At 40.8% G+C, this 24,000-nt stretch overlaps 1 protein-coding gene across 7 annotated transcripts in view; it reads left to right on the top strand.

Annotated features, from left to right (window-relative positions):
* Positions 1-5,920: 5,920 nt before the first annotated feature.
* LOC126480797 (serrate RNA effector molecule homolog) overlaps positions 5,921-24,000 on the top strand; it is a 202,897-nt gene continuing 184,817 nt past the window's right edge. For 4 of the 7 annotated variants that reach the window (XM_050104151.1, XM_050104142.1, XM_050104168.1 and 1 more), the window contains exons 1-2: positions 6,180-6,200; positions 6,884-7,023. In XM_050104151.1, the coding sequence (XP_049960108.1) occupies positions 6,887-7,023 (137 nt within the window). In that variant the 5' untranslated portion in view covers positions 6,180-6,200; positions 6,884-6,886. Of the gene's footprint in view, positions 6,015-6,179; positions 6,201-6,883; positions 7,024-24,000 lie in introns of those variants that run through there. The other 3 variants (XM_050104133.1, XM_050104160.1, XM_050104125.1) reach the window with 2 other exon arrangements.

Below are 24,000 nucleotides of genomic sequence, written 5' to 3'. Positions count from 1 at the left end.
GTACCCTCTGGTGGCAGTACTGTATACTAGGTCAGTTGGACTCCAGAGCTCACGTTGAACACACACTGTATGGAGCTACTGCCAATGACAACTCAAAATGTTTAAACAAAGACTGTGTGCAAAATACTTACCTCCATCCTATCCAGCAGCCCAGCAGAGGCTGAGTCATTTTTCCATCAATCCCAAGGGAGAGGTGGCGGTCAGATGACTTATGTTAGTGGAGGTAGCCAAACTGACCTGTTTTCCCGTCAAAATTTGAACATCCCGCCATGATGTCATTGCGACATTGCCACATCCAATTCCACCATCTTGGATCCACCATCTTGAATAAATTTGGAAACAATGCAGACTGTTGCCCTACTACTGGCACCACATTACATTTTTTATGCATCTTGGGCATACCCCTTCTTCTACCGAAGAATTTAAAAGAAATATCAGTGGTTTCATCAACTGATGAAACAGTTTTATTGTACTATCTGGCCCTTCAGTGGTTTTGCTTTTAAGGTTAGATATTATTTCTGCCACTCCTGTTTAGTTTGTTGGGAATATGGAAAGATTTTGTGCTGTACTTGGAGCTTAGTTTAGCTTTTTGCTACGGCATTTCTAATATTCATGTAAATGTTCAGCACTTAGTCAGATATTGTACTAAGAAAATGTATTATATTTGCAATAATATATATTTTGCACCACAGTCAAGAGAATGCAGCTGTGGTCCGTGTAAGATGCAAATAAATTATTAACTTATTTACTTCCAGCTATGCTATAGTGGACACTCTAGTTCCCATCAGATCACTGAATTTAAGCACCATTGGTTGTGCCCATTACTTGGATGGGTGACTGTCTGGGTATGCCACATGCTGTTGATAATTTTTCCTTTGCCTTTAAGGCAGATCGACAGGACGGGTGCTGGCCTAAGGCCCCGGATCACCAGTCTTTGTGCCATTGTCCTGGATTAAGTTGCAAACTTCTCTGCATTGACTCATGAAGTGAGGGCATGTGACACTGTCGGTTGGGATTCGTCCATCAGATGGGAAAGCTAAGCTCAGTGGCCCCCTGAATGCTAATCAAGAGGAGTAGGTTATGTGCTAGCACTGGGTTTCTCCCTTTCTCTTCTCTCATTATCACTCATACAACACATACCTCACACCATACTACATAAAAACCCATTATAGTTGTAACACAGTGTCTTAGCCAAGCACATACTGCATGTCATGTGGCCAAAGTGTCTGTACAGACCAGTCCTCACCAAAACGAAGAGAGAGCAATAAATGTAATCCATTAATTCTGAGCACAGGTTCGAGCTCTCAATAGAGTTCAAAGTAAAATGATACCAAACTTAGACCGATCAGTTAAGTAACTAAGACATCCATCTTAACTATTCATTTACTACTGCTAAACTAATGTTTTCAGGTCCACAGACGCTAATGAGTCATGGTCTATGTAGAGAATCTTCAGTTGATTAGATTAGATTAGATTAATTACTCATTCCTTAGACCCATAAAAGAGGGAATCCTCCTGGGTGTTGAACATGTCAGATAAACACATTACAAAAATGTAATTCGAAAAACTTGAGTTTCATTGATTTTAATGATCCTCAGTCAATAAACAGTAAAATTATGTACATGAATTAAATTTAAACTTCTTATATTTACAGGTTTAATACTTACATCTGCTTTCATTTAATCCATCATTCAGACATTTGATAGTTTCTTGGCTATTACAACCAAGTATTGCCAAAAATTAAAGTAAATTATTCAGTTCAGTGATCCTCTGTTAAGAACAGTCAGATTATGTACAAGATTGGAAATTAAACTTCCGCTATTTACAGACATAAAACTTACGTCTGCTTTCCATACATCCATCATTCACACATTAGGTAGTTGCTTGGCTGTTACAACCAAGTATTGTCAAAAATTAAAGTATAATAAATTTTCATTAAAATCGTCTACTGCACTTGTTGAGAAGCTCATGGGTGGAATAGAAGGAGCTGGCCACCAAAAATTCTTTTAAATTATGGTGAAATTGTGCCTTGTCTGAAACTAAACTCTTAATGGTTACTGGTAGCTTATTGAAAATGTGCATTGCTGAATACTGGACTGCTTTGTGGGCAAGAGTAAGTGATTTTAAATCTTTATATATCTTTTTCTTATTTCTAGTATTGATACTGTGTACTAAGAAGTTAGTTGGAAAAAGAGATGTATTATTTACAACAAACTTCATTAAGGAATAAATATACTGAGAAGCTGTGGTTAATATGGCCAATTCTTTGAATAGGTTTCGACATGATGTTCTTGGATTTACACTACTCATTACTCTTATTATACGCTTCTGTACTCTAAAAATTTTTTCTCTGTTTGTGGAGTTACCCCAAAATATGATACCATATGACATAATGGAGTGAAAATAAGCAAAATATGCCACTTTTTATATTTATATCTCCTATGTCTGACATCATTCTCATTGCAAACACAGACTTGTTTAGGTGCTTTAGCAGTTGGTTTGTATGTTGCTCCCAAATGAATTTATAATCAAGTTGTAATCCCAAGAATTTTACACTCTCAACTTCTCCTATTTCCATGTCATCATATTTTAATACACACACCAGAAGGAAATCTCTTGAAAGCTCTGGACTGCATATAGTGGGTCTTTTCAAAGTTTAATGACAGTGAATTGGCTATGAACCACTTATTAATGTCAGTAACAATTTGATTAGCTGCCCTTTCTAAATTTATATTTGATTTACTATTTATTGCAGTGTTTGTATCATCTGCAAATAAGACAAACTTGGCATCTGGTAATGTAACAGATGACATGTCATTATTATACACAAGAAACAGTAGTGGACCTAGTATGGAACCTTGGGGAACACCACATGTAATTTCTTCCCAGTCAGATAATGTCTGATTGCCTAATGCTGAAGTGTTACGTAATGACACCCTTTGTTTTCTATTAGTAAGATATGACTGAAACCACTTTGCAGCAGTACCAGTGACGCCATAATATTTTAGTTTACTTAAAAGAATGCCAGCTGAAGTGGCCGAGCAGTTCTAGGCGCTTCTGTCTGGAACTGTGCGACCACTACAGTCGCAGGTTCGAATCCTGCCTCGGGCATGGTTGTGTGTGATGTCCTTAGGTTAGTTAGGTGTAAGTAGTTCTACATTCTAGGGGACTGATGACCTCAGCCGTTAAGTCCCATAGTGCTCAGAGCCATTTGAACCATTTTGAACTTAAAAGAATACTGTGATTCACACAGTCAAACGCCTTTGACAGGTTGGAGGGGGCAGGATAATTTTAGCATTCCCCATTTAATTAATATAGAAATTACCAAGATGGCGAACTCCAGCTTGGTTTATTGGCTGTTATATTGAATCTTCGTTGATGCCACGTAAAGAAGAGAGATAGCATTCTCCTGCATCCTAGGAATCTCCACCAGCTTGTGCCACTGAACTTGAAAGCAGGAACTTGGCTACTCCAATCGGCCAGAACAGCAGGAACGGTCACACGTCTAACCCCTTTCTGGCTGGCGACAAAGACCTTTTCGTATACCATGGAGGTGCACTGTAGTATTTCAAACAAGTCTTTAAGCAGCTTGGAGAACAGCTCTCCACCCCTCAGTCCACTGCAGTTTCTAAAGGTTTCGACATTGCGAGGTTCATCGTTTAGCAATTACCATCATTTTGTGGCAAGCATTGTTTTCCTTACATTGTGGACAACCTTGTGTTAGAATAGTTGCGACCATGTTGTCAGTACATTTGCTCCATGAGACACCAGAGCTACAAACTGACACATAGCATTGTAAGTTCTACTGTATGACCCCTGTTACTGTGGCCCCGTGTCTGGCTTCTTTCGTTATAGTGATTCATGTTAATTCACTTCTATACTCTCTCTAGGGACTGGTCTTTATTCGGAAAACATTATCGATTGCGTGAACTTTTGTTATTTTGACTTGTCCTACAGCAAATCAAATGTTTGCCCAATGGGTGCATTACTGGGAGTGATGGTTTAGGAAACTAGTGACAGGGATGCTTCTGATCTATGTGCCAATTTCTAAATGGATGAATTGCCAGACTACATACTGTCATTGGCCTGTAGCTTACCTACTGTTCATTTTTGTTAATAATTTCTTTACAAAGTGATGGTACACCTGCTGTAAGAAATGAAGTTTGATGCCATGGACAGAAGATTAACAAGTGAGTGAGCTGCTAAGGAAAAATGACAGTTGATGCATCTCTGTAGGCCATTTATTTTATCTTCGATAATCTGTATCTATTCAAATTCTTAAGTGGAGTAACTACGGAGACCGCAGTCAGAACTACAGTTACACACCCAACAAACAGGCTACACAGTCACCTACATCTACCAGTCACCACAAGTGACAAGGGGGGACAAGATAGGGCATTTGTCCGCTCCAGGAATATGGGTTACAGACGTATCTCACAGGCTGTGCAATAGAAATTATGCCCTTTCTTTTGACAGAGTGAATGTTTTTCGCATTGAAGCTGGTAAACCTAAAGTCGTTGTACAAGAAACTCTTCTGTTCTAGCCGGCTGGTTTGGCTGAGCGGTTCTAGGCGCTTCAGTCTGGAACCGCTACGGTCGCAGGTTCGAATCCTGCCTCGGGCATGGATGTGTGTGATGTCCTTAGGTTAGTTAGGTTTAAGTAGTTCTAAGTTCTAGGCGACTGATGACCTCAGATGTTAAGTCCCATAGTGCTCAGAGCCATTTGAACCATTTTTTTCTTCTGTTCTAATGTTTCATCCAAAACTGCGCTTGGCGTCTTCAGAGGCGCAACTCCTCCGTTGAGTCTTGCTAAATACCCAAAAAGGTTTATCAGTAGCAATGACTTGTCTTTGCCATGGCCGTGATTTGGCGTTTGTCCTGCATTCAAAGCTGATGTGAAGATTTACAGAACTTTGCCAAAATAGAGTCCCTTTTTTATACACTCCTTAACGAATCCGCCAGCGTGAACAGAAGAGTAGTTTCTTAAGTAATAGTGTTATTAGTGGCATAAGTTCAATAAGCATTTATAAAATTTATTTCCTGTTTCTTTCCTCTGAGTATTATTAATTGCTCCTTCTTGCACAATTTTCTGTGGGCATCAGGCCAGTTACATTTAAACTACTCACAATGCTCATACTTCGTGAGGGAATTACGCCTACGGGTGCGAAGGATAGACAACAACTGTTCTATGTAGGCGGTTGAAGCTGTTTTTCGGGGTCTTCCAGTCAATAATGTCATACGACTTTAATTTCAGCAATCCCTTCACCACCTACCTGCTGATCAATTTATTGCGCATGACAAGTCTTTTTGTTTTACTTCCTGTTTTTCTGTTGCGGGATTAGTAGCTCCCAGTTTTTTATACTCAAGTGAACAACGTTTTCTGTACGGTACGATGTATAAAATACCAGACAGACAATGTTGAATTTGCAAATAAAATAAAATTCTTCTTCTTGGCAGTTCCATCCAGTCCGTAGAATAATTTGAATTTGTATGATGTGTAAAAGGTAGGCATATTGGGTAGGAATTACTAACCTTTGTATTTTTATAATGTGTCAAAGGCAGGCATATTGGGAGGAATTATTAATACACACATCAGCATTGAATAAAAGAAATATGAATGTGAAATGACTCGATCAACAACATTACGATGAATCCTACAAATGATCCATGGAACATGAAACTGAGTCAACCTGCCAGACCCACTGCCTCTTACGCGATCCATAGTTTATGATGCGAAATCTCACGGGAAATTTCTAATTCAGATCTCGACCTCTGTTTTCTGTATAATTACAATAAGCGATAAGGCGACTAATTTTTTTTAGCAATAGAATAGCCGGTAAAAGTCAATTGATAGAAGTGCTGGATATATTGAATGTACGGCACTGAAACGGTTTTTCGTTACGTGAATTCCGATTGGTTGACTGCGTGCGTCGAGTGGAGCCCGACGGGAGAATATTGTAATATCTGTGCAGCGAAAACTTCTAATGTGGTTGTTGTAATTGAGTTAGAAACTAGGTGAGTTATGTTTGTAAATACGAACTTAAAAGTTGTCTTAGTGAACTGAATTTATTGTAGTGAGTTGAAGTGACTTTGATATGTGAAAAATTTGCGTCTGGGGAGTGGAGTGCTGCTTATTTTAAGAATCACACGCGGTGTAGTTTACAGTGAATAACGCGGCTTACATTCAGCTGTTGGAAAGTTGTAAGTTGTCAGAAATTATTTATATTCTGCGGTCATATTTGTCGCCTGTAGTAGGAGTAGGCCTTACACAATTTACAATAACATACCAATACCAGCTGTAATTGTTTATACGGTAATGCACAATATCTAGACAGTGTGCCGACCATTATTCCTCACGTAGTAGTAAGAAGCTCTGTGAAAGGTGAAAAGTGACCAAGAAATTTCGTTAGTTGGAATACCTTAGGTACATGCAAAATTCTTTTTTCATAATCGCAGGCCTATTCAATTATAGTGAAAATAAAGCGTCGTACAGTCGCAATGTTTTTCGTACTTGCAGCCATAGATCTCTTAGGGGAGGGATGTGTGGGCAGAAAGAGTGAGCAACAGAATGGAGACCTGATAATATAGTTGTCCTGCAATATACTGCAAAGATGAATGTAGAGTCTTGTTGGAATAGGGTTGATACAGTGACTTTCGGATATGAAATTCTTAATAGTATTTCCTTACTAGTAAATAATAGTGATGTTCATGCCCAAACACCACTCTGGGATGCACACTCTGTTGTTATTTTATCATTTAATACGTGAACTAAGTTTGGTCTTTCTGCTACTTTTTCTGATCATGTACTTTGGGTATGTCTGTTGTTTCAGTGTGTGCTTTTCATTTAATGTTGCTTATGTAAAATTGTGTGATATGTATTTTAGAACATGGGTGACAGCGATGACGAGTATGATCGAAAGCGTAGGGACAAATTTCGTGGTGAAAGAACAGAATCTTACCAGAGAGGTGAGGGTCGCCGTGGGGGTGGCAGTGAAGATAGACGGAGGGACGATTGGATTGAAAGGTATGATTTTCAGTCTTAAATGTGTCACACAGACGATTTATCTTGAGTAACTTGGCTTTTGTTCAGTTTGTAGTGTTGCAACATAATTACTATTGTGTTTAATTTTGCACACGAAAAGATAAGTTATGTTGTAGTAGTGAATACACTAGCAGAATTGGATGTGTTGCTTCTATGATATGAGTGTAAGTAAAGCTTACATACATATGTGATTTGTTAGCCAGTCACTGTCATAAGATTTTGGATAAATATAATACAATCTTTATTTTAAATTTCTGTTATGGCTGTTGAACATGAGCAGTGTTATGCTGTGTAGTCATATATGTTGGTTGTTATTTATTAGTTACAGTGTATTTCATAAGCATAGTTGTCATAAGACTGTTCTTGATTGGAAAAGATTTTGAAAAGTTTTGACTTTGACTTGAAGTAATTACTAGCTTGCTAAATTTAAGCAAGTTATAATAGGCTGGTCATACAAACTCTGGTCTTGAATTCACTGATCTTTTGATTCTAATTGACCTCACACCATTAGGTCAGGGGGGAAAGGAAACTGAAATTTATAAGAGTGAACTGCATATGGATTTTCTAGGAGGGTTAAGTGTAAACCAATGCTGTTCTGTGATGTCTGAATATTTTAAAGAATGATTATAATAGTCTTGACAATTACTCCAAGCTAGCCGAGTGGTTCTAGGCGCTTCAGTTTGGAACTGCGCGACCGCTATGATCGCAGGTTCAAATCCTGTCTCCGGCATGGGTGAGTGTGATGTTCTTAGGTTTAAGTAGTTCTAAGTTCTAGGGGACTGATGACCTCAGCTGTTACGTCTCATAGTGCCCAGAGCCATTTGAACCGTTTTGAATTACTCCAAGTAACATATTAAACATTCCAAAATATACAATTTTTGAGTGGAATGTATTAAATAACATTACATTTGAGGTAGTAGGTAACATGCTTCTTGCTATACATAAACAGAAAAATATGACTCTCTCATGGGCATCAATGGAATTTTGAAAAAAGATTGAAATTCAGTCTCCACATTTATGGAGAGCTGGTTATGGCAAAATAGCTAAAATGTCATGTTCCCATAAACACGAAATATGTCATATCGCCGTGTTTGGAATATCTTCTTAATTCTGTCCACAGTTTTGAGGATCTTAACTTTAATTTCCTGGTTCTTTATCTCTTGCACCACAGGTACATGGATGTAACAGGTCAATAGAGGCGTCCAATCCCACCCGTTGGCTTTGACCCGTCACGTAAGGGTGTTGTGTTGTGTGACATCATGATGGCGCGGAGTTTAGTTTATGAGTGTGTTGTTTGTAGAGGTCTTGTTGCAATTGGTGGTGTCCTCTGGTGGTGTATCGGGTTCATTTGGGTGTCAGTGTTTGAAGTCTGCATTTGTCGGTCGTGACTGTTATAGGAGAATGGAAATTAGTTTCAGTGAGTTAAGAATTAAGTTTCCATCGTGTTTATGTTATTGCAGTGTTGTTTGAAGTTATTGGTTTGCTGTTTGTCACGCGGTAAGTCGTTTAATTCAATTTGTGGCTTCTTTTGTTAGGTATGGATATGACTTCTAAGTTTAATGGTCCATCATTAAGTTTCTGCAACTTTTTGGGCTTGTGATGGAGATAGTGAAAGGCGGCGTATGCAAGCAGAATAGGCGAGTTGGGTTTTAGTGTGTAGCGCCGGAACTTTTTTATGGTAAGTAGTCGTTTTTTTAGGTCAATTGTTCGCGTGTTACGATGTTCGGTGGTGTTTGTGTGTTGTTGGGTCACTGCTATTTACTGCATGTGTTGGTGGTTGATGTTTTGGTATCTGCACTTGTGGTTGATTTATGTATCTTAGGGTGAAGTACTCGATTTCAATTTTTTTGGTATCGTGAGTTGTATTTGAGCTGCATAGGTGATGAGAAGTGTTTGATTCCAATGTGTCATCGTAGCTGTGTGTCTCTTGGTATCGTTAGTTGCTGTTGACCTATATAGGTCAAGGGAAGTGTCCAATTCCAATTTTGTTGTTTTAGGTGTTGGTTTTGTGGTATCGATAGATGCGGTGTGAGTATAATTTTTGGAGCAGTTGGTTTTCATTTTGTGGTATCGACAACTGCGGTTGAGCTATGTAGGTGAAGCGAAGTGACCAATTCCTGTCGATATTGTAAGTGTAGCGGAACTTGGGAATTTTGTGATGTTTTTATGTCATCGTTTTGTGTGGTTTGGGATTGTGGTGTGTGTGTGTGTGTGTGTGTGTGTGTGTGTGTGTGTGTGTGTGTGTGTGTGTGTGTGTGTGTTTATATATAGTTTGTCCCCACCCAAAAACCCCCAATTTCTCATGCTGGTCCCATTAGTTTGATTATGTTTTTGGAGAGAGATGTGTGTGTTGGTTTTATATGTATTTTCATGTTTGTTGTCATTTATGTAATGATGTCATAGACGCTGTATTGGAAACAGTGAGAATGGTCGTTTCTGCCTTATTGGTGATGTCATGGGTCAAAGCAGACAGATGGAATCTGACGCTTCTGTATTCCCGATGCAACTGACAGATTTTCTCTTCCCAGAAGAAACTCTTGACTAGTACATATGCTCTGGTATGAATTGAAGATTTGAGTTGGGATAGAATAATCAGGCTGATTCTGTTATCTTCACCAGACACTTCAGCATCTTCTGTTAATCATAAAGCTCTGGCAGCTGCTTCTCATCTTCACTGTTGTCTCTTAGTTGTATTTTTCTCTTTCTATTGGTGTTATACTTCCTTTTTCCATTTTTCTTCTCTTTGGCTTCATTCATCTGAAATAAAATTGTTTAATTTGTCCATACTAAAGCTTTTGCAAATGTGGGTGGATTGACTTTCCTTACAGTGTAATTCGATGTTTTGCAGAACAAATTTACAAGGCTAATAGGAATGAAAATGGACTTGTCTTGGATATTTTGCTTTTGTGGTGAGAAATGCAATTGTGTCCTTATATCCAAGATACCGTCTTGCTCTATGGTGCGAACTATTACATAGGCTAGGCTTACATTATAAAGAGCTGTAGGACTTGAATCTGGTTTGGGAAAGGGTAATGTGCCCGGCAAATTAATGGATGAAGTGCTGGGAGAGGTAGGGCTTGGGTCTGAGGAGAATATCTGTATCGTTGCAAGTCCTTAGTATCAAATAAATTTTCTGAAAAAACTTCAAAGTTAATTGGAAAAATCGCAGTGGTAAGGAATCTCCATGTAATGTTCTCCGATGTTAATGCAGTTGACCAAATCTAACCAAGAAGTTTAGCAAATTAATTTTTGTGCAAACAGCACACTGTTTTAGCTCTTTGCTATGCACCGAATTTCGCAAGATTTATTTATTGAAGGGTTGTTGTCTGTCAGGCCAAGGACTCGGCAAGTGCACTTAATGAATGTCATTTTGTACAGCTGTATCCACTAATTGCAGACTGACATGTCCATCAAATATCAAAATAGCAGTTCTGGGTAATTACTGGTTTGCTTTATAAATTTTTTTCTTTGTGAGGTATAAAAACCATAGTGAACCACTGGTAAGACTGGAGCTCCTCCAGCCACCCATTTGTTTAAAGCAGCATAAAATGTCCCTGGGTAGGTATTTTGCAGATTTCATCAACATTGAACTGCAACACTGTTGTATATGATCTATGGTGGCAAGTAAGTGTCATCTGCAGCAACACAGGCTAAAACAGCTGTTCATTGCCTACGTGATCCAGCAGACAATTCAGTGGCTTTACCTTTTTCCCCAAGAACTCGTACCCTAGTTGGGTCACTGCCAAACCCAGACTCGTCACCCAAGTTATTCAGTTCAATATTATCAAAAGGATGGATTGCTACTCATCATATAGTCGCTGCCTGCTGAGGCCAGAATGTGAGTAGCAGCATGTGTTGGCAGTAGCAGTCTGGGTGGTGAGGGTAAGGAGGAGGCTGGGAAGGGATATCAGGGTAGATGTGGGAGGCCGTAAAATGCTGCTTGTGGGAGTATACAGAGAAGAGGTGAGGAGATGTTAGGGCGGCTAGATGCAGTCAGGAGGGTAGACAGAGGGCGGGGTGGGGGGCAGCAGAAAAGTAAAAAGACTGTGGGTGTGTTGGTGGATTATAGAGCTGTGTAGTGCTGGAATGGGAACAGGGAAGCAGATAGGTGGGTAAAGGACAGTGGCTAACAAAGGTTGAGGCCAGGAAGGTTATGGGAACATAGTATTTACTGTAAGGAGAGTTCCCACCTGTGCGATTCGGAAAAGGTGGTGTTGGTGGGAAGGATACTGATGGCACAGGCTGTGAAGCAGTAATTGAAATGAAGAATGTCTTGTTGGGCAGCATGCTCAGAAACTGGGTGGTCAACTATTTCTGGGGAGAGAATTTGTCAGTGGCCATTCATGCAGACAGCTCGTTGGTTGTCACATCCACGTAGAATGCAGCACAGTGGTTGCGGCTTAGCTTGTAGATCACATGACTGGTGTCAGGTTGCCCTGCCTCTGATGGGATATGTGATGTTTGTGACCAGACTGGAGTAAGTGGTGATGGGAAGGTGTATGGGGCAGGTCTTGCATCTAGGTCTGTTACAGAGATATGAACCATGAGGCAAGGGATTGGGAGCGGGAGTTGTGTGGGGATGGGCAAGGATATTGTGTAGGTTTGGTGGGGGGGAGTGGAATACCACTGTGGGAGGGATGGGGAGGATAGTGGGTAGGAAATTTCTCATTTCAAGGCATGAAAAGTAGTAGAGACCCTGGCAGAAAATGTGATTCAGTTGCTCCAGTCTGAGGAGAATGCTCCTATGTGGCTGAACAGTAGGACATTGGGTGGTGGGGGTTGACTGGAGAGATAAGGCATAAAGGGATAAACTACAAATGGATCTCAAGAATTCTTTTGGAACTTCTGAAGGGTCTCAGGTTTCTTCAGAGAAGTAATGGGGTTGGGTTTCATAAAGGCCTGATACCAATCCTCTCCAAGATTGCCATTCTTAAGTGGTGTTTTCAGTTTGTTGTACAAACAACTTAAATTCTTCTTTGTGTGTTGATATTCCATTTCTGCACGAGCAATTAATCAGTTAGCCTGTGTAGCTTTAATATGTGGAGGAAGAGTTTGTGGATGCCGGGGACCTGGTTTATGCAGTGGTACCTTCCAACCACAAGAAAAAATTGGAATAAAATTGTGCACATCCTGTATAAAGCACCAGATTGAATTTCTTCTTTTTATTTTTTACTGTTAACTGGGAGAAAGATAATTCGGTGATATGTGACCAATTTTCGGGGCACCATAAGTTGCTTCTTTTTCCATATATGTTTTAACTTCATTTAAAGCATCACCCACAACCCTTGACATATCATTCACAGTATAACTGTAAGCTTTATAATTGGGGTCCTTGGCATTTTCCAAAACATAATGTGTAAAAAATCAATGTGTTTCATTCTCCACTCCGTATTTGCACCTAATTGCCACACTAAGTAATTTATTTGTGAGGAAACACTAAACATGCAGTGGTTCTTATCTGGTTTGAAATTAAGTAATTGTCATTGGTATAATCTTGTTTTGGAATGATAAAATAATTTGATAAATCATAAATCTGTTGAACTTGCCAATAATTCCAGGAGGAAAATACAATTTTCTTCCTTCAGAAATCTGTAGCTAATGAACTTGTACACATATCGAAACCTCAGCAATTAACAAAATCCATCAATAAAAAATAGAGGGAAGTGATATCAGAATAAAAAAGTTGTGAGTGAAAACAATGCTGCCAACAGTTACAGCAAACATCTCTCCAGCATAATTTTGTACCTGATGTTTCAAATTATGCCTACTGTACAAATAGCCCACCTGACCATAATAGTCTAGTCTAGTATTCCTGCTTTTAAAACCAAAATCCAAATCTGGGGCTTCTGGTTTGAAAAATCTTCATATATTGCCAGTGTTGCAAGATTGAGTGGAATATAGTTGAAATGGACTCACTGTTAGATGGTAGCATGATTGCGTGTCATAACCATACTAGAGAAAGATCTTGGTGCTGTGGACTTTGCATGCTGTTGTAGTAAAGTATCAAATTAGTATCTTGTATTTTTGGAGTCCTTTCAAAACAATATGGTTTTAGCGAACCATTGTGTTTTTTCACAGTCGTGCAAACCAGTGATGCTATGTACTACAGTTTCGGAACTGCATTGTACTCACAGTGTGGTAAAGTATTCATATTTTGAAATCTGAATTCATCTGTTAATGATATTGTCTTTGATGGGTTGTTACATCCGAATTTTCCTTGAATTCTCTACGGAAATAAGACCACAATACTGTAATGTTTAATGTACCCCAAAACAAGGATTAATTATGATATTCAGATGGTTTCATGTTTGAAGAGCTGTTGAAATAATCTGAAGTAATTGCTAGGCAGTTTTTAAGATTTATGTAAGCTGTCAGTACATGGGATGAGGCAGCTGTGCACGCAGACGGGATATCGAGTGTCACGAGAGACAGTGCTGTTGCACACGGGGCAAGCTGGTTAAGGTTATTTTGTGCTCTCAGTGCTGTCCAGTGTCCTTGTAACAAGCTCAGTAGAATTCAAGGTGTTATTTTCTGTTGGGATCTAATGCTACGAACTGCTGAAGAGCTGCATACTAATCTGGTGCGGCATGGAGTCCAGTTTGTTCACCACGTCCAGAGGGGACTTGAGGATAATAGAGTGGGCACTGGAGCTTTTATCCTAGTCTTCAAAGGCAACTTTTGCCTGAAAAGGTTAAGGTCATGGTTTATAGGTGTGATGGCAGTCCTTATTTTCCTCCTCTGATGTGTTTTAAATGCCAAAGGTTTGGACACACATCCTCTCACTGTTGTAATGAGGCTATCTGTGGGGCATGTGGATGGATGTCCCATGAGGGCAGCCATTGTGACCAACTCCTCAGTTTGTCAACTGTCCAGAACCGCACTCTCTTCGTTCACCGCAGTGCTCGGTGTTCAAGAGGGAGAAGAAAATTGAAGAGTATATAATACTTGACCACCTGTCATATCAAGAAGCAATGAAAAAGTTTGAAAGACTGTATCTGACTGGTATGGTCTCAAATTTTGTGACTGTTGTGTCACAGTCCATCTCTCACGCGGGTACAAGCTCTCGCATGCACCTCCTACCCCTGGCGATATCCCAGGGGCTGTCCTACCATTGGTGGAGGGGATGCCAGCTCTTTTGCCCCGTGCACTTATACCCCCATTGATTTCCACACCATTGGTCCGGCCAGAGATGCCTATTCACCCTTTGGTGTCATCAGGGATGGCTGAAGAGAAGTATGATCCTCTTCGTTCTTGGAAGACAGTGGGGAAATCTTCACAGAAATTGAAGTCTCACAAGGATAAGGTTATGTAGAAAGATAAACTACTTTCTGAAGCTTCAGATGTTACGCTTCCCAAAGAGGTTGAGCCTATGCACATTGATGATGGATTACACTATCATCGACTACGACCTGTTAGTGAAGTAATCACACCTATCTTTTCCACTCGCCACTTTCTCAGACCTGACTCCAATGCTCTTCAAATGAAACTGTAATGGCTATTATCACCATCTGGCTGAACTCCATCGTTTAATGGCTACTTACCGTTTAATCGGTATAGCACCTCAGGAAATGTGGTTTACAGCAATACAACTCCCTGCTCTGAAAACAAGAAACCTTGCTGTACCAATCATGTTAATATCGAGAGAGCCTGTCATGGGGTCTTTACCCTCTTATGCTGTGATGCTTCCAGTGAGCAGGTGCTCTGTACCACTGCACTAGAGGCCATGGCCATTAGTGTCTACACGTCAGTTCGGATGACAATATGTAATGTTTATCTACACCCTGGTGGACCTTTCCAGTATCATGAGCTGTCATATTTAATGGAACAGCTACCTTCCCCCTTCCTCTTATTTGGGGGATTTTAATGCCATAATCCTCTGTGAGGCGGCTACTAAGTCTCGCAGAGGCTGGGCACTAGATCGCCTCCTTTCAGAATTGGATGTCTACGTACTCAACACTGGAGGTGCAACAAATTTATTATGGCCCACAAAACATACTCAACTATTGATCACACAGTTTGCAGCCCGAGTATCTTATCCGTGATTCAGTGGCACGTCCATGACGATCTTTGTGACTGCAACCATTTTCCTATTGTTCTCTCCCTCTCCATTCATACATCCGGAACACACTCCACATTGGTCACTTCAGAAAGCTGACAGGCAGGCTTTCTCCTCTACAACCTCTGTTGCAGCCAGTCATGTGATGGATATTGACAAAGCAGTACGGGATATTATTGATCATTTTTGCTGCAGCAGCAATGGCACCCCGCTCCTCCAGCTCATCCCGACAACCACTGTTGGCAAGGTGGTCCACAGCTATCAGGGAATGCTGCAGGGCATTTCAGTGGCACAAGCACCTTCGCTCTATGGATAATTTAATAGCATTCAAGACCCTGGTGAAAGTGCAGTTTCTAATAAAGAAGAGGAAGCAGGAGTGTTGAGAGCAATAAGTGTCATCTACGCCATCCAACCACCCATTGTCCCAGGTGTAGACAAAACTCTGCCTCATTTGTGGCCATCTGCCATATTTGACGGTTCCTGGCAATCTTGTCAGTGGTAACACCTGCACTGATCCCATGGTACTTGCCAAATGGAAGATGATATTATTCTTGTCCTGAAACTCAGAAATGACCCGCTTATTTTAACTAACTACCGACCAGTCTGTCTGGCCGTCTTGGCTGTTTCCTTGAAGTCAGAGGGCATATATCATGATTCCAAAGTGGCTTTGGCTTTCTGGTCTGCGACAGATCGCCTGGTTCATCTTAAATACGGAGTGCGCAGTGCTTTCGCATGTCGCCAATATCTGATTGCCTTGTTCTTTGACCTACAGAAGGCATATGGTAACACCTGTTGACACACCACATCCTGTCTACACTGCATGAGTGGGATCTCTGGGTCAGTTTACCCATTTTTATCCAAAATTTCCTATCCCTCTGACTTTTTCGGGTCCAGATAGGTTAGACACTCAGCAACCAATATATACAGGAAAGAGAATCAGTTCTGCCTATAATGCTGTTTGCTGTTGTTATTAATGGCATTGTAAATGTAGTGGGCCCCATAGTCTCTCCCTCACTGTATGTGGATGATCTTTGTGTGTACTATGCCTCTACATCACTGCACACTGCTGAGCGCCAACTTCTGGGGACTGTCTGGAGACTACATGATTAGGCCTGAATTACAGCTATCAATTCTCTCCTGCAAAATCATGAGTTGTGCATATTTGCCGACTCCAGACTGTGCACCTGCACCCAGAAATTTCTCTTGGAGACCAGATACTTGAACTCGTTAAAACTTTTCAATTCTTAGGCATTATATTTGCCAGCAAGCCAACTTGGTTGCCACATGTCTGCTGGCTCAATGCAGCGTCAGTGAATAAGCTAAATACTCTCTGTTTTTTAGTAACTCCTCATGGGGCGTGGACTGCATAGTTCTTTTGAGATTTTACAGAGTGCTGATTTTATCCCAACTGCACTGTGGATGTGTTGCCTGTGGGTCGGCAGCATTGTCCATACTGAGCTTGCTGGACCCTGTAAACCACACTGGCATGAGGTTGGCAATGGATGCCTTCCGTAAGAGCCCTGTGACAGTGTCCTTGTGAAAGCCAGTGTCCCATTGCTGCGGGTGAGACAGCACCCACAAGTTCCTTCTGCGTCAGGAGTATCCTCCTCACAACAGCTGAAGCAGTCTACTGACGACAACGCATGTTCTTGTAGAGTGTGCCCTTCTGGCCTATCTGTAGCGCGCTCTCAGCTTGCCTAGCTCATTATCTCAGAGGGTTGCAGATGATGGGATGGGCACTACCAAAGTGTTGCATTTCCTGAGGGAGAGCAAATTCTACAGTACACTATAATACTCTGCCACTTTTAGTATTAGGAGTGGATATGTATGTGTGTGTGTGTGTGTGTGTGTGTGTGTGTGTGTGGTGAAACAACACTCTAGTGGGCGGTTTGCGGGTTTAAATCACTTCGGGGTATGACCATACGGTGCATTTGACCTGCGGTCGTCGCACGGTAGCACTGGCAGCAGTCCATATATGCAGAGGTGTGTTGGTGCATGTCAGAGTACCGTGCAGCGAGTAAGTGTGCAGACGTTTTCAGACATGCTAATGGTGACTGTGTGTTGAAAATGGCTCAAAGAACACATATCAATGAGGTTATGAGGGGCAGAATACTAGGGCAACTGGAGGCTGGTCAAACACAGCAGGTCGTAGCACGGTCCCTCCGTATGTCACTAAGTGTGATCTCAAGATTATGGCAATGATTCCAGCTGACAGGAAACGTGTCCAGGTGCTACAGTAGGGGACGTCCACAGTGTACAACATCACAAGAAGCCCGATATCTCACCATCAGTGCCCGTAGACGGCCACCGACTACTGCAGGTAGCTTTGCTCGGGACATTACTGCAGCCACTGGAATAGTTGTCTCCAGACACACAGTCTACAGATGACTGAACAGTCGTGGTTTATTTGCCTGGAGTCCTGCAAGGTGCATTTCAATGACCCCTGGTCACAGGAGAGCCTGTAAAGCCTGGTGTCAAGAAAACGGTGCATGGTCATCGGAACAGTGGTCGCAGGTTATGTTCACGAACGAGTCCAGGTATAGCCTGAACAGTGATTCTCACCGGGTTTTCATCTGGCGTGAACCAGGGACCAGATACCAACCCCTTAATGTCCTTGAAAAGGACCTGTATGGAGGTTGTGGTTGGTGGTGTGGGGTGGGATTATGATTGGTCCACATACACCCTTACATGTTTTTGACAGAGGAACTGTAACAGGTCAGGTGTATCGTGACGTCATTTTGCACCAATAGATCCGCATTTTCAGGGGTACAGTGGGTCCCACCTTCCTCCTGATGGATGACAACGCACGGCCCCACCGAGCTGCCATCGACACTTCAGGAGCTCCGACAGGCACTGGTGCAAGAATGGGACGCTATGCACCAGCAGCTGCTTGACCACCTGATCCAGAGTATGCCAACCCGTTGTGCGGGCTTTGTACGTGTGCATGGTGACCATATCCAATATTGATGTTGGGGTACATGCGCGGGAAACAGTGTCGTTTTGTAGCATGTGTTTTGGGATGGTTTTCTCAACTTATCACCAATACCGTGGATTTACAGGTCTGTGTCGTGTGTTCCGTATGTGCCTAATCTAAAGGCACAATAAGGTGAGGAGGGAAGAAATTAACCTGCGGTCACATGGGATGTACCCACAGCAGGGGGAGGCTCCTCCCCCCCTCCCACCGTCCTGAAACACGTGCTACAAAACGCCACTGCTTCCCGCGCATGTACCCCGACATCAGTATAGGATATGATTACCGTCTACACGTATACAGGCTGCGCAACAGGTTGCCATACTCTGGATCAGGTGGTCGAGCAGCTGCTGGGGTATAGCCTGCCATTCTCGCACAAGTGCCTGTCGGAGCTCCTGAAGTGTCCTAGGGGTTTGAAGACATGCAGCGATATGTCGACCAAGAGCGTCCCAGACGTGCTCGATGGGGTTTAGATCTGGAGAACAGGCAGGCCACTTCATTCGCCTGATATCTTCTGTTTCAAGGTACTCCTCCACAATGGCAGCTCACTGGGGACATGTGTTATCATCCATCAGGAGGAATGTGGGACCAACTGCGCCCCTGTAAAGGCAGACATACTGGTGCAAAATGACGTTCCGATACACTTGATGCATTACAGTTCCTCTGTCAAAGACATGCAGGGGTGTACGTGCACCAATCATAATCCCACCCCACACCATCAGACCACAACCTTCATACAGGTCCCTTTCAAGGACATTAAGAGGTTGGTATCTGGTACCTGGTACCTGGTTCACACCAGATGAAAACCTGGTGAGAATCACTGTTCAGACTACCTGGACTCGTTCGTGAACATAACCTGCGACCTCTGTTCCGATGACCATGCACTGTGTTCTTGACACCAGGCTTTACAGGCTCTCCTGTGACCAGGGGTAATTGGAATGCACCTTGCAGATCTCCAGGCAAATAAACCATGTCTGTTCAGATGTCTGTAGACTGTGTGTCTGGGGACAACTGTTCCAGTGGCTGCAGTAAGGTCCTGAGCAAAGCTACCTGCAGTAGTCGGTGACTGTCTGTGGGCACAAATGGTGAGATATCGGTCTTCTTGTTATGTTGTATACTGTGGACGTCCCGTAATGTAGCACCTGGACACATTTCCTGTCTGCTGGAATCATTGCCATAATCTTGAGATCACACTTAGTGGCATACGGAGGACCCGTGCTACGACCTGCTGTGTTTTTACCACCCTCCAGTCGCCCTAGTATTCTACCCCTCATAACCTCATTGATATGTGTTCTTTGAGCCACTTTCAACACACAGTCACCATTAGTACCTCTGAAAATGTCTGCACACTTACTCGCTGCACGGTACTCTGACATGCACCAACACACCTCTGCGTATATGGACTGCTGCCAGTGCCACCGTGGGACGACCGCAGGTCAAATGCACTGCATGGTCATACCCCGAAGTGATTTAAACCCGCAAACCGCCCACTAGAGCGTTGTTTCACCATGTATCAGCATTATCCTTCATTTATGAGCACGAGTGTAGTTGGAGCAGACAAGTCCCCACTTTTTTCGCTTTTTGCGGGATGTGTATACCCTGCGATGACCAGGAAATTGGGAAAACCCAGGAATTTTTTCATCTGGGAGAAAACAAGTAAAAATCTGGGATTTTTTTTGGAACTCCAGGAATTCTTAATTGTTTTAGCTGTCAGTTAAATATTTGTAATATTGACTTGTAAGAACTGATACCATAACAAAGAATATTACTGTATCCTGCTACTGCAGAATATTACTGCAGCAATAAATCATAAATGAGAGAATAAAAACTTAAGTTGCAAAGGAAATACACCATTTATAACAACAAAACACAATGCACACACAATTGTGTGTCAACAGCAAAATGTGTCAAAGGCCTTACAACAAAGACTATTCAGTACTTCATAAAAGACTATGCAGTACTACATAACAACAAACTGCTTCTGATGAGCATGACATCACAACCTTTTATGTGCTTACATTAGATTCATTTCGGCAATCGCCAATGGGCTCGTGTGCATGCATAGATGAGTCATGTATGAACAGTACCTTCTCCCACTTCTGGCTCCTTGAAATGTGGCTGTTAGCTGTGTCAACCGCAGCAGCAAGCAGGCAGATGCCAACTGGAAACGTTTTTCTGGCATACCTAAGCACCCAGATTCATGCATGTGCAGAGCAGTGAGAGTTATTGTTGGGAGGGGGTAGTCACCACATGACCCATGTTTACTTTTAGTGATTTTGTTGTTTCCTTTTCGTTTACAGCCTTCATGTTATCAGTTGTTAGTTTTTGAGACCATAAATTTTTATGAAGGAAGAGACACTCTAGTAATATGTTATTTCTGTGTTGCATACTTGCATAACAACCTGTTGTATAAGTTTTACTCCTGAGAATGTCATCCTGTTTTTTCTAGAGCTTTTATAAAATGTCTGAAAATCTTTGTCAATCTTCAGGAGTCAGTATCTAAAAAGGGACTGAATGAAAACAAGTGAGAATTTTACAGAATATTCTTCTTACTCATAGGTATATCCCACAAAGAATTATCACAGATTCAGCGAGATTGAGAGTAATAGAGCAGTGAATTTCAGTAAATACGCACCCTTCCACATGCTCACTCAGTGCCAAGTCGGCAAACAAAGGCTTGAAATTATTGCAGTTCACATTGCCTGAATGATTTTTAAATCATTGCATATACAATAATGAAATATTTATACCTTTAAATAACAGTAGGTAGTGATAACGAGAGGCGTGAGTTCTAATTCTTAAACTTAATTTACTTGCATACAATATACACACAATAATCATTCTCTATGTGTTTAGATTTAAACTTTACTTGTAACTACTTGCCAGCTGCAATTTTCGTCAGAGAGTTAAACAAACATGATATTTCATTGTATAGTTCATCAGTTATGTTGTGTGTTCTACCAGACACTGTTGTGAGTTCCAATGGAGTCACTTTTCATACTATTTTCTTTGCAGGCACCCAAGCAATATCATGTTTGGAAAGTTGAAAGGCAGTGTTTGGTCCAGATTGGTGGAAGAAATGCACCAAAACATCATTGTTATGTTCACTTTTGTCTTCAATTTTTCCGAGCCACCACTTCTCATCATACATATGAACAATATAGACATTATTTGTGAAAGATGATGTGTGTGTAAAAACAGTTGAACTTTGATGATCATCAAAGTTGGAGCCTTTGGAAGTATTGTCACTTATGGCCACATATCTGTGATAGCTTCTTTTTCCTTTGACTGGTAAACAACATTCAAATATCTCAGTCAGTTTTGCTTTCATTTGTTCAGTTTCAGGTGAAGAAACCAATATATATCCAACTCCAGTAATATTCTGTCGACAGTATTTAAACCTATCTTGTTGAGTCGGGGTATGTTCCGTGTAAGGTCTGTGAATGGAAGCTCATGTAACTTCTCATTTTGTTTTTCCGTCTACACCATTGCAAGAATTCTTTCTGTGTGATGAGGTAGAGAAATTTCACTCTGCTCGTGAACCAAAATAATTTTCATGTTGGCAAACACTAATGAAGTTTTCTTATTTTTGTACTTGCTGCTTGCACTATCGCTAAAGTTGGTGACCATTTCAACATTGCCTATGATATTCTTAATTTCCCTAATGAGGTGATGTTGAAGTTTGTATGCAGTCATAGTATTATGATTAAGGTGGTCACTAATTACACTACTAGATTTGCAACATACTTTGTCTTCTTCTTTAAAATATGTGACAAATGGATGAAGTGTCACTTGTGTATTAGTCCAGTGAAAGCTTTGAATGTACAGATTTCTGCAAAACCACCAATCAGTGGGTTTCTTCCAGGTTTTCTTTAATTTCCTTGAAATATTAGGCCTGAACTTTTGAGATAAAGTGATGGAATTTTAAAAACACCAGCTTACCAATAAGAGAATGTAAAAATTCATCACTGGGCATTACCTGTGTAATGAACTCAGCTCTGTCAGTTTGTACACACTGTTTGAAAATTACTTCATCAAGCAGTGTTATCTGGTCCAGAACATTCTGCACTGGAATAAAGCATACATATTTCATTATTAATGTCGCATACCATGAAAGCTATCAGGTCTTAATAATTTGTATTAAGCTTTGTGTTTTGATGATGCATGCAAACCCATACACTATGAGTTCCGGAAGGACGCAGCACTTTGGTCGTAGAGCACAAAAATAGAGCTGCCAATTTTGTGAGCTGGATATTTCCATTTATAGAGGCTGTAGAACTCATTTAACGAGAGAAGAATTAACCTTTTCTGCTTCTGGACCTTAACATTGTTAATCACAGTTGAAACACAATTAATAGCAACTTCACTTATTTTGTTGCCACTTGTCTTTTTGAAAGTTGTGGTAAGATACCTTGATCCTTTACTAGCTGCCTAGTTAACTTCCCCCAGTATTCAGATGCACCAAATTCCTCAATTATTTTTTCTTTGACCATGACCTAGGCGAGAGGTCAATTATCTTACTTTTATCATCTTTAGCAGAAACTTTGAATTTTTCTTTCATTTTGGTAATAAGTATATCATACTCTCTTTGTACATTTTCTTTACTATTTTGATTCTGAGCTTCTAAGTCATTATGGAAAGATTCTTGCAATTTTCACTTGACTGTGCTTGTGATTTTATCAGTTTTTCTTTGTAAAGCTGACACTGTTCTGTGTTGTAGTTTGTTATTTGACACAAAGGAGATAATTCTGAAGCTTCACAAATGGATTCTACTTGATACGGTGCATTATCCTCAACTAATTCAAAAGTCCCAGAAAGAAATTCATCATTATTTTCAACACTATTTGCTGATTCTTCAACTGATATTTGTACAAATATTCTTGATGCACAAGTTGAACTAGAGCTTGTCCAGGAATAAGGTTGATATCCACATTTGTACTCTTGGAAAGGTGTTCAACTAGTATTTTACGCAAACTGTTTTTAACTTTTTCTTGTGAGTACCAAATATTTTCTTCCAAAAAATGTGGTTGTATTGGTCTAAATATTTATCTTTGTGGTAATGGCGTATATTAATAATTTCTTCTGAAATGCTTAATTTTAACAGACATTGTTCTTCTTCTGGCAAGTCTTGAGCCAGTTATTGCTTGTAGTTTTCTTTATGGCAGTGTTCATCCACAAAACAGCTCTAACTTAATACTTGAACGATCTGTTGTTCCTGAAAACAGTTGCAAGTGGAAGAGTTTATGTCTATACTTGCAAAACTCTCACTGACTTGGTCATTGACTTGAGTGCTTGCAAAGAACACAGTAGGAAAAGTGACTTCATTAGAACTCACAACAGTGTCTGGTGGAACACACAACTGGTAAGCTATGCAATGAACTATCAGGTTTGCTTAAGTCTATAATGAAAATTGCAGCTGGCAACTAGTTAAAACTAAAGTTTAAATCTAAATACATAAAGGAAAATTATTGTGTGTATACTGTATGAAAGTGTAGTACAACAGATCTATTAGTAAGTTAAGTTTAGGAAGTAGAACCTCTTGTTATCACTGCCTATTGTTATTTAAAAGCAGAAATATTTGATCATTTATTGTATACAAAGATTTAAACATCATTCAACCAATGTCAGTTGTAATAAATAATATCAAGCCTTTGTTTGCTAACTTGGCACTGAACGAGTGCATGGAAGAGTTGTGTTTTTTACTGAAATTCTCTGCTCTGTTACTCTTAACGTAATTGAGACTCAGTCATAATTTTTTTGCGAGATATTCCTATGAGTATAAATAACATTCTGTGAAATTCTCACTTGTTTTCGTTCAGCCCCTTTTTTGATACTGGCTTATGAAAATTTATGTTCAAGGTCCTCCCCATGAACCATGGACCTTGGCCGTTGGTGGGGAGGCTTGCGTGCCTCAGCGATACAGATGGCCGTA

Source organism: Schistocerca serialis, chromosome 1, assembly GCF_023864345.2.
Source record: "Schistocerca serialis cubense isolate TAMUIC-IGC-003099 chromosome 1, iqSchSeri2.2, whole genome shotgun sequence".
Lineage (NCBI taxonomy): Eukaryota > Metazoa > Arthropoda > Insecta > Orthoptera > Acrididae > Schistocerca > Schistocerca serialis.
This window is presented reverse-complemented; position numbering and strand designations above follow the sequence as displayed.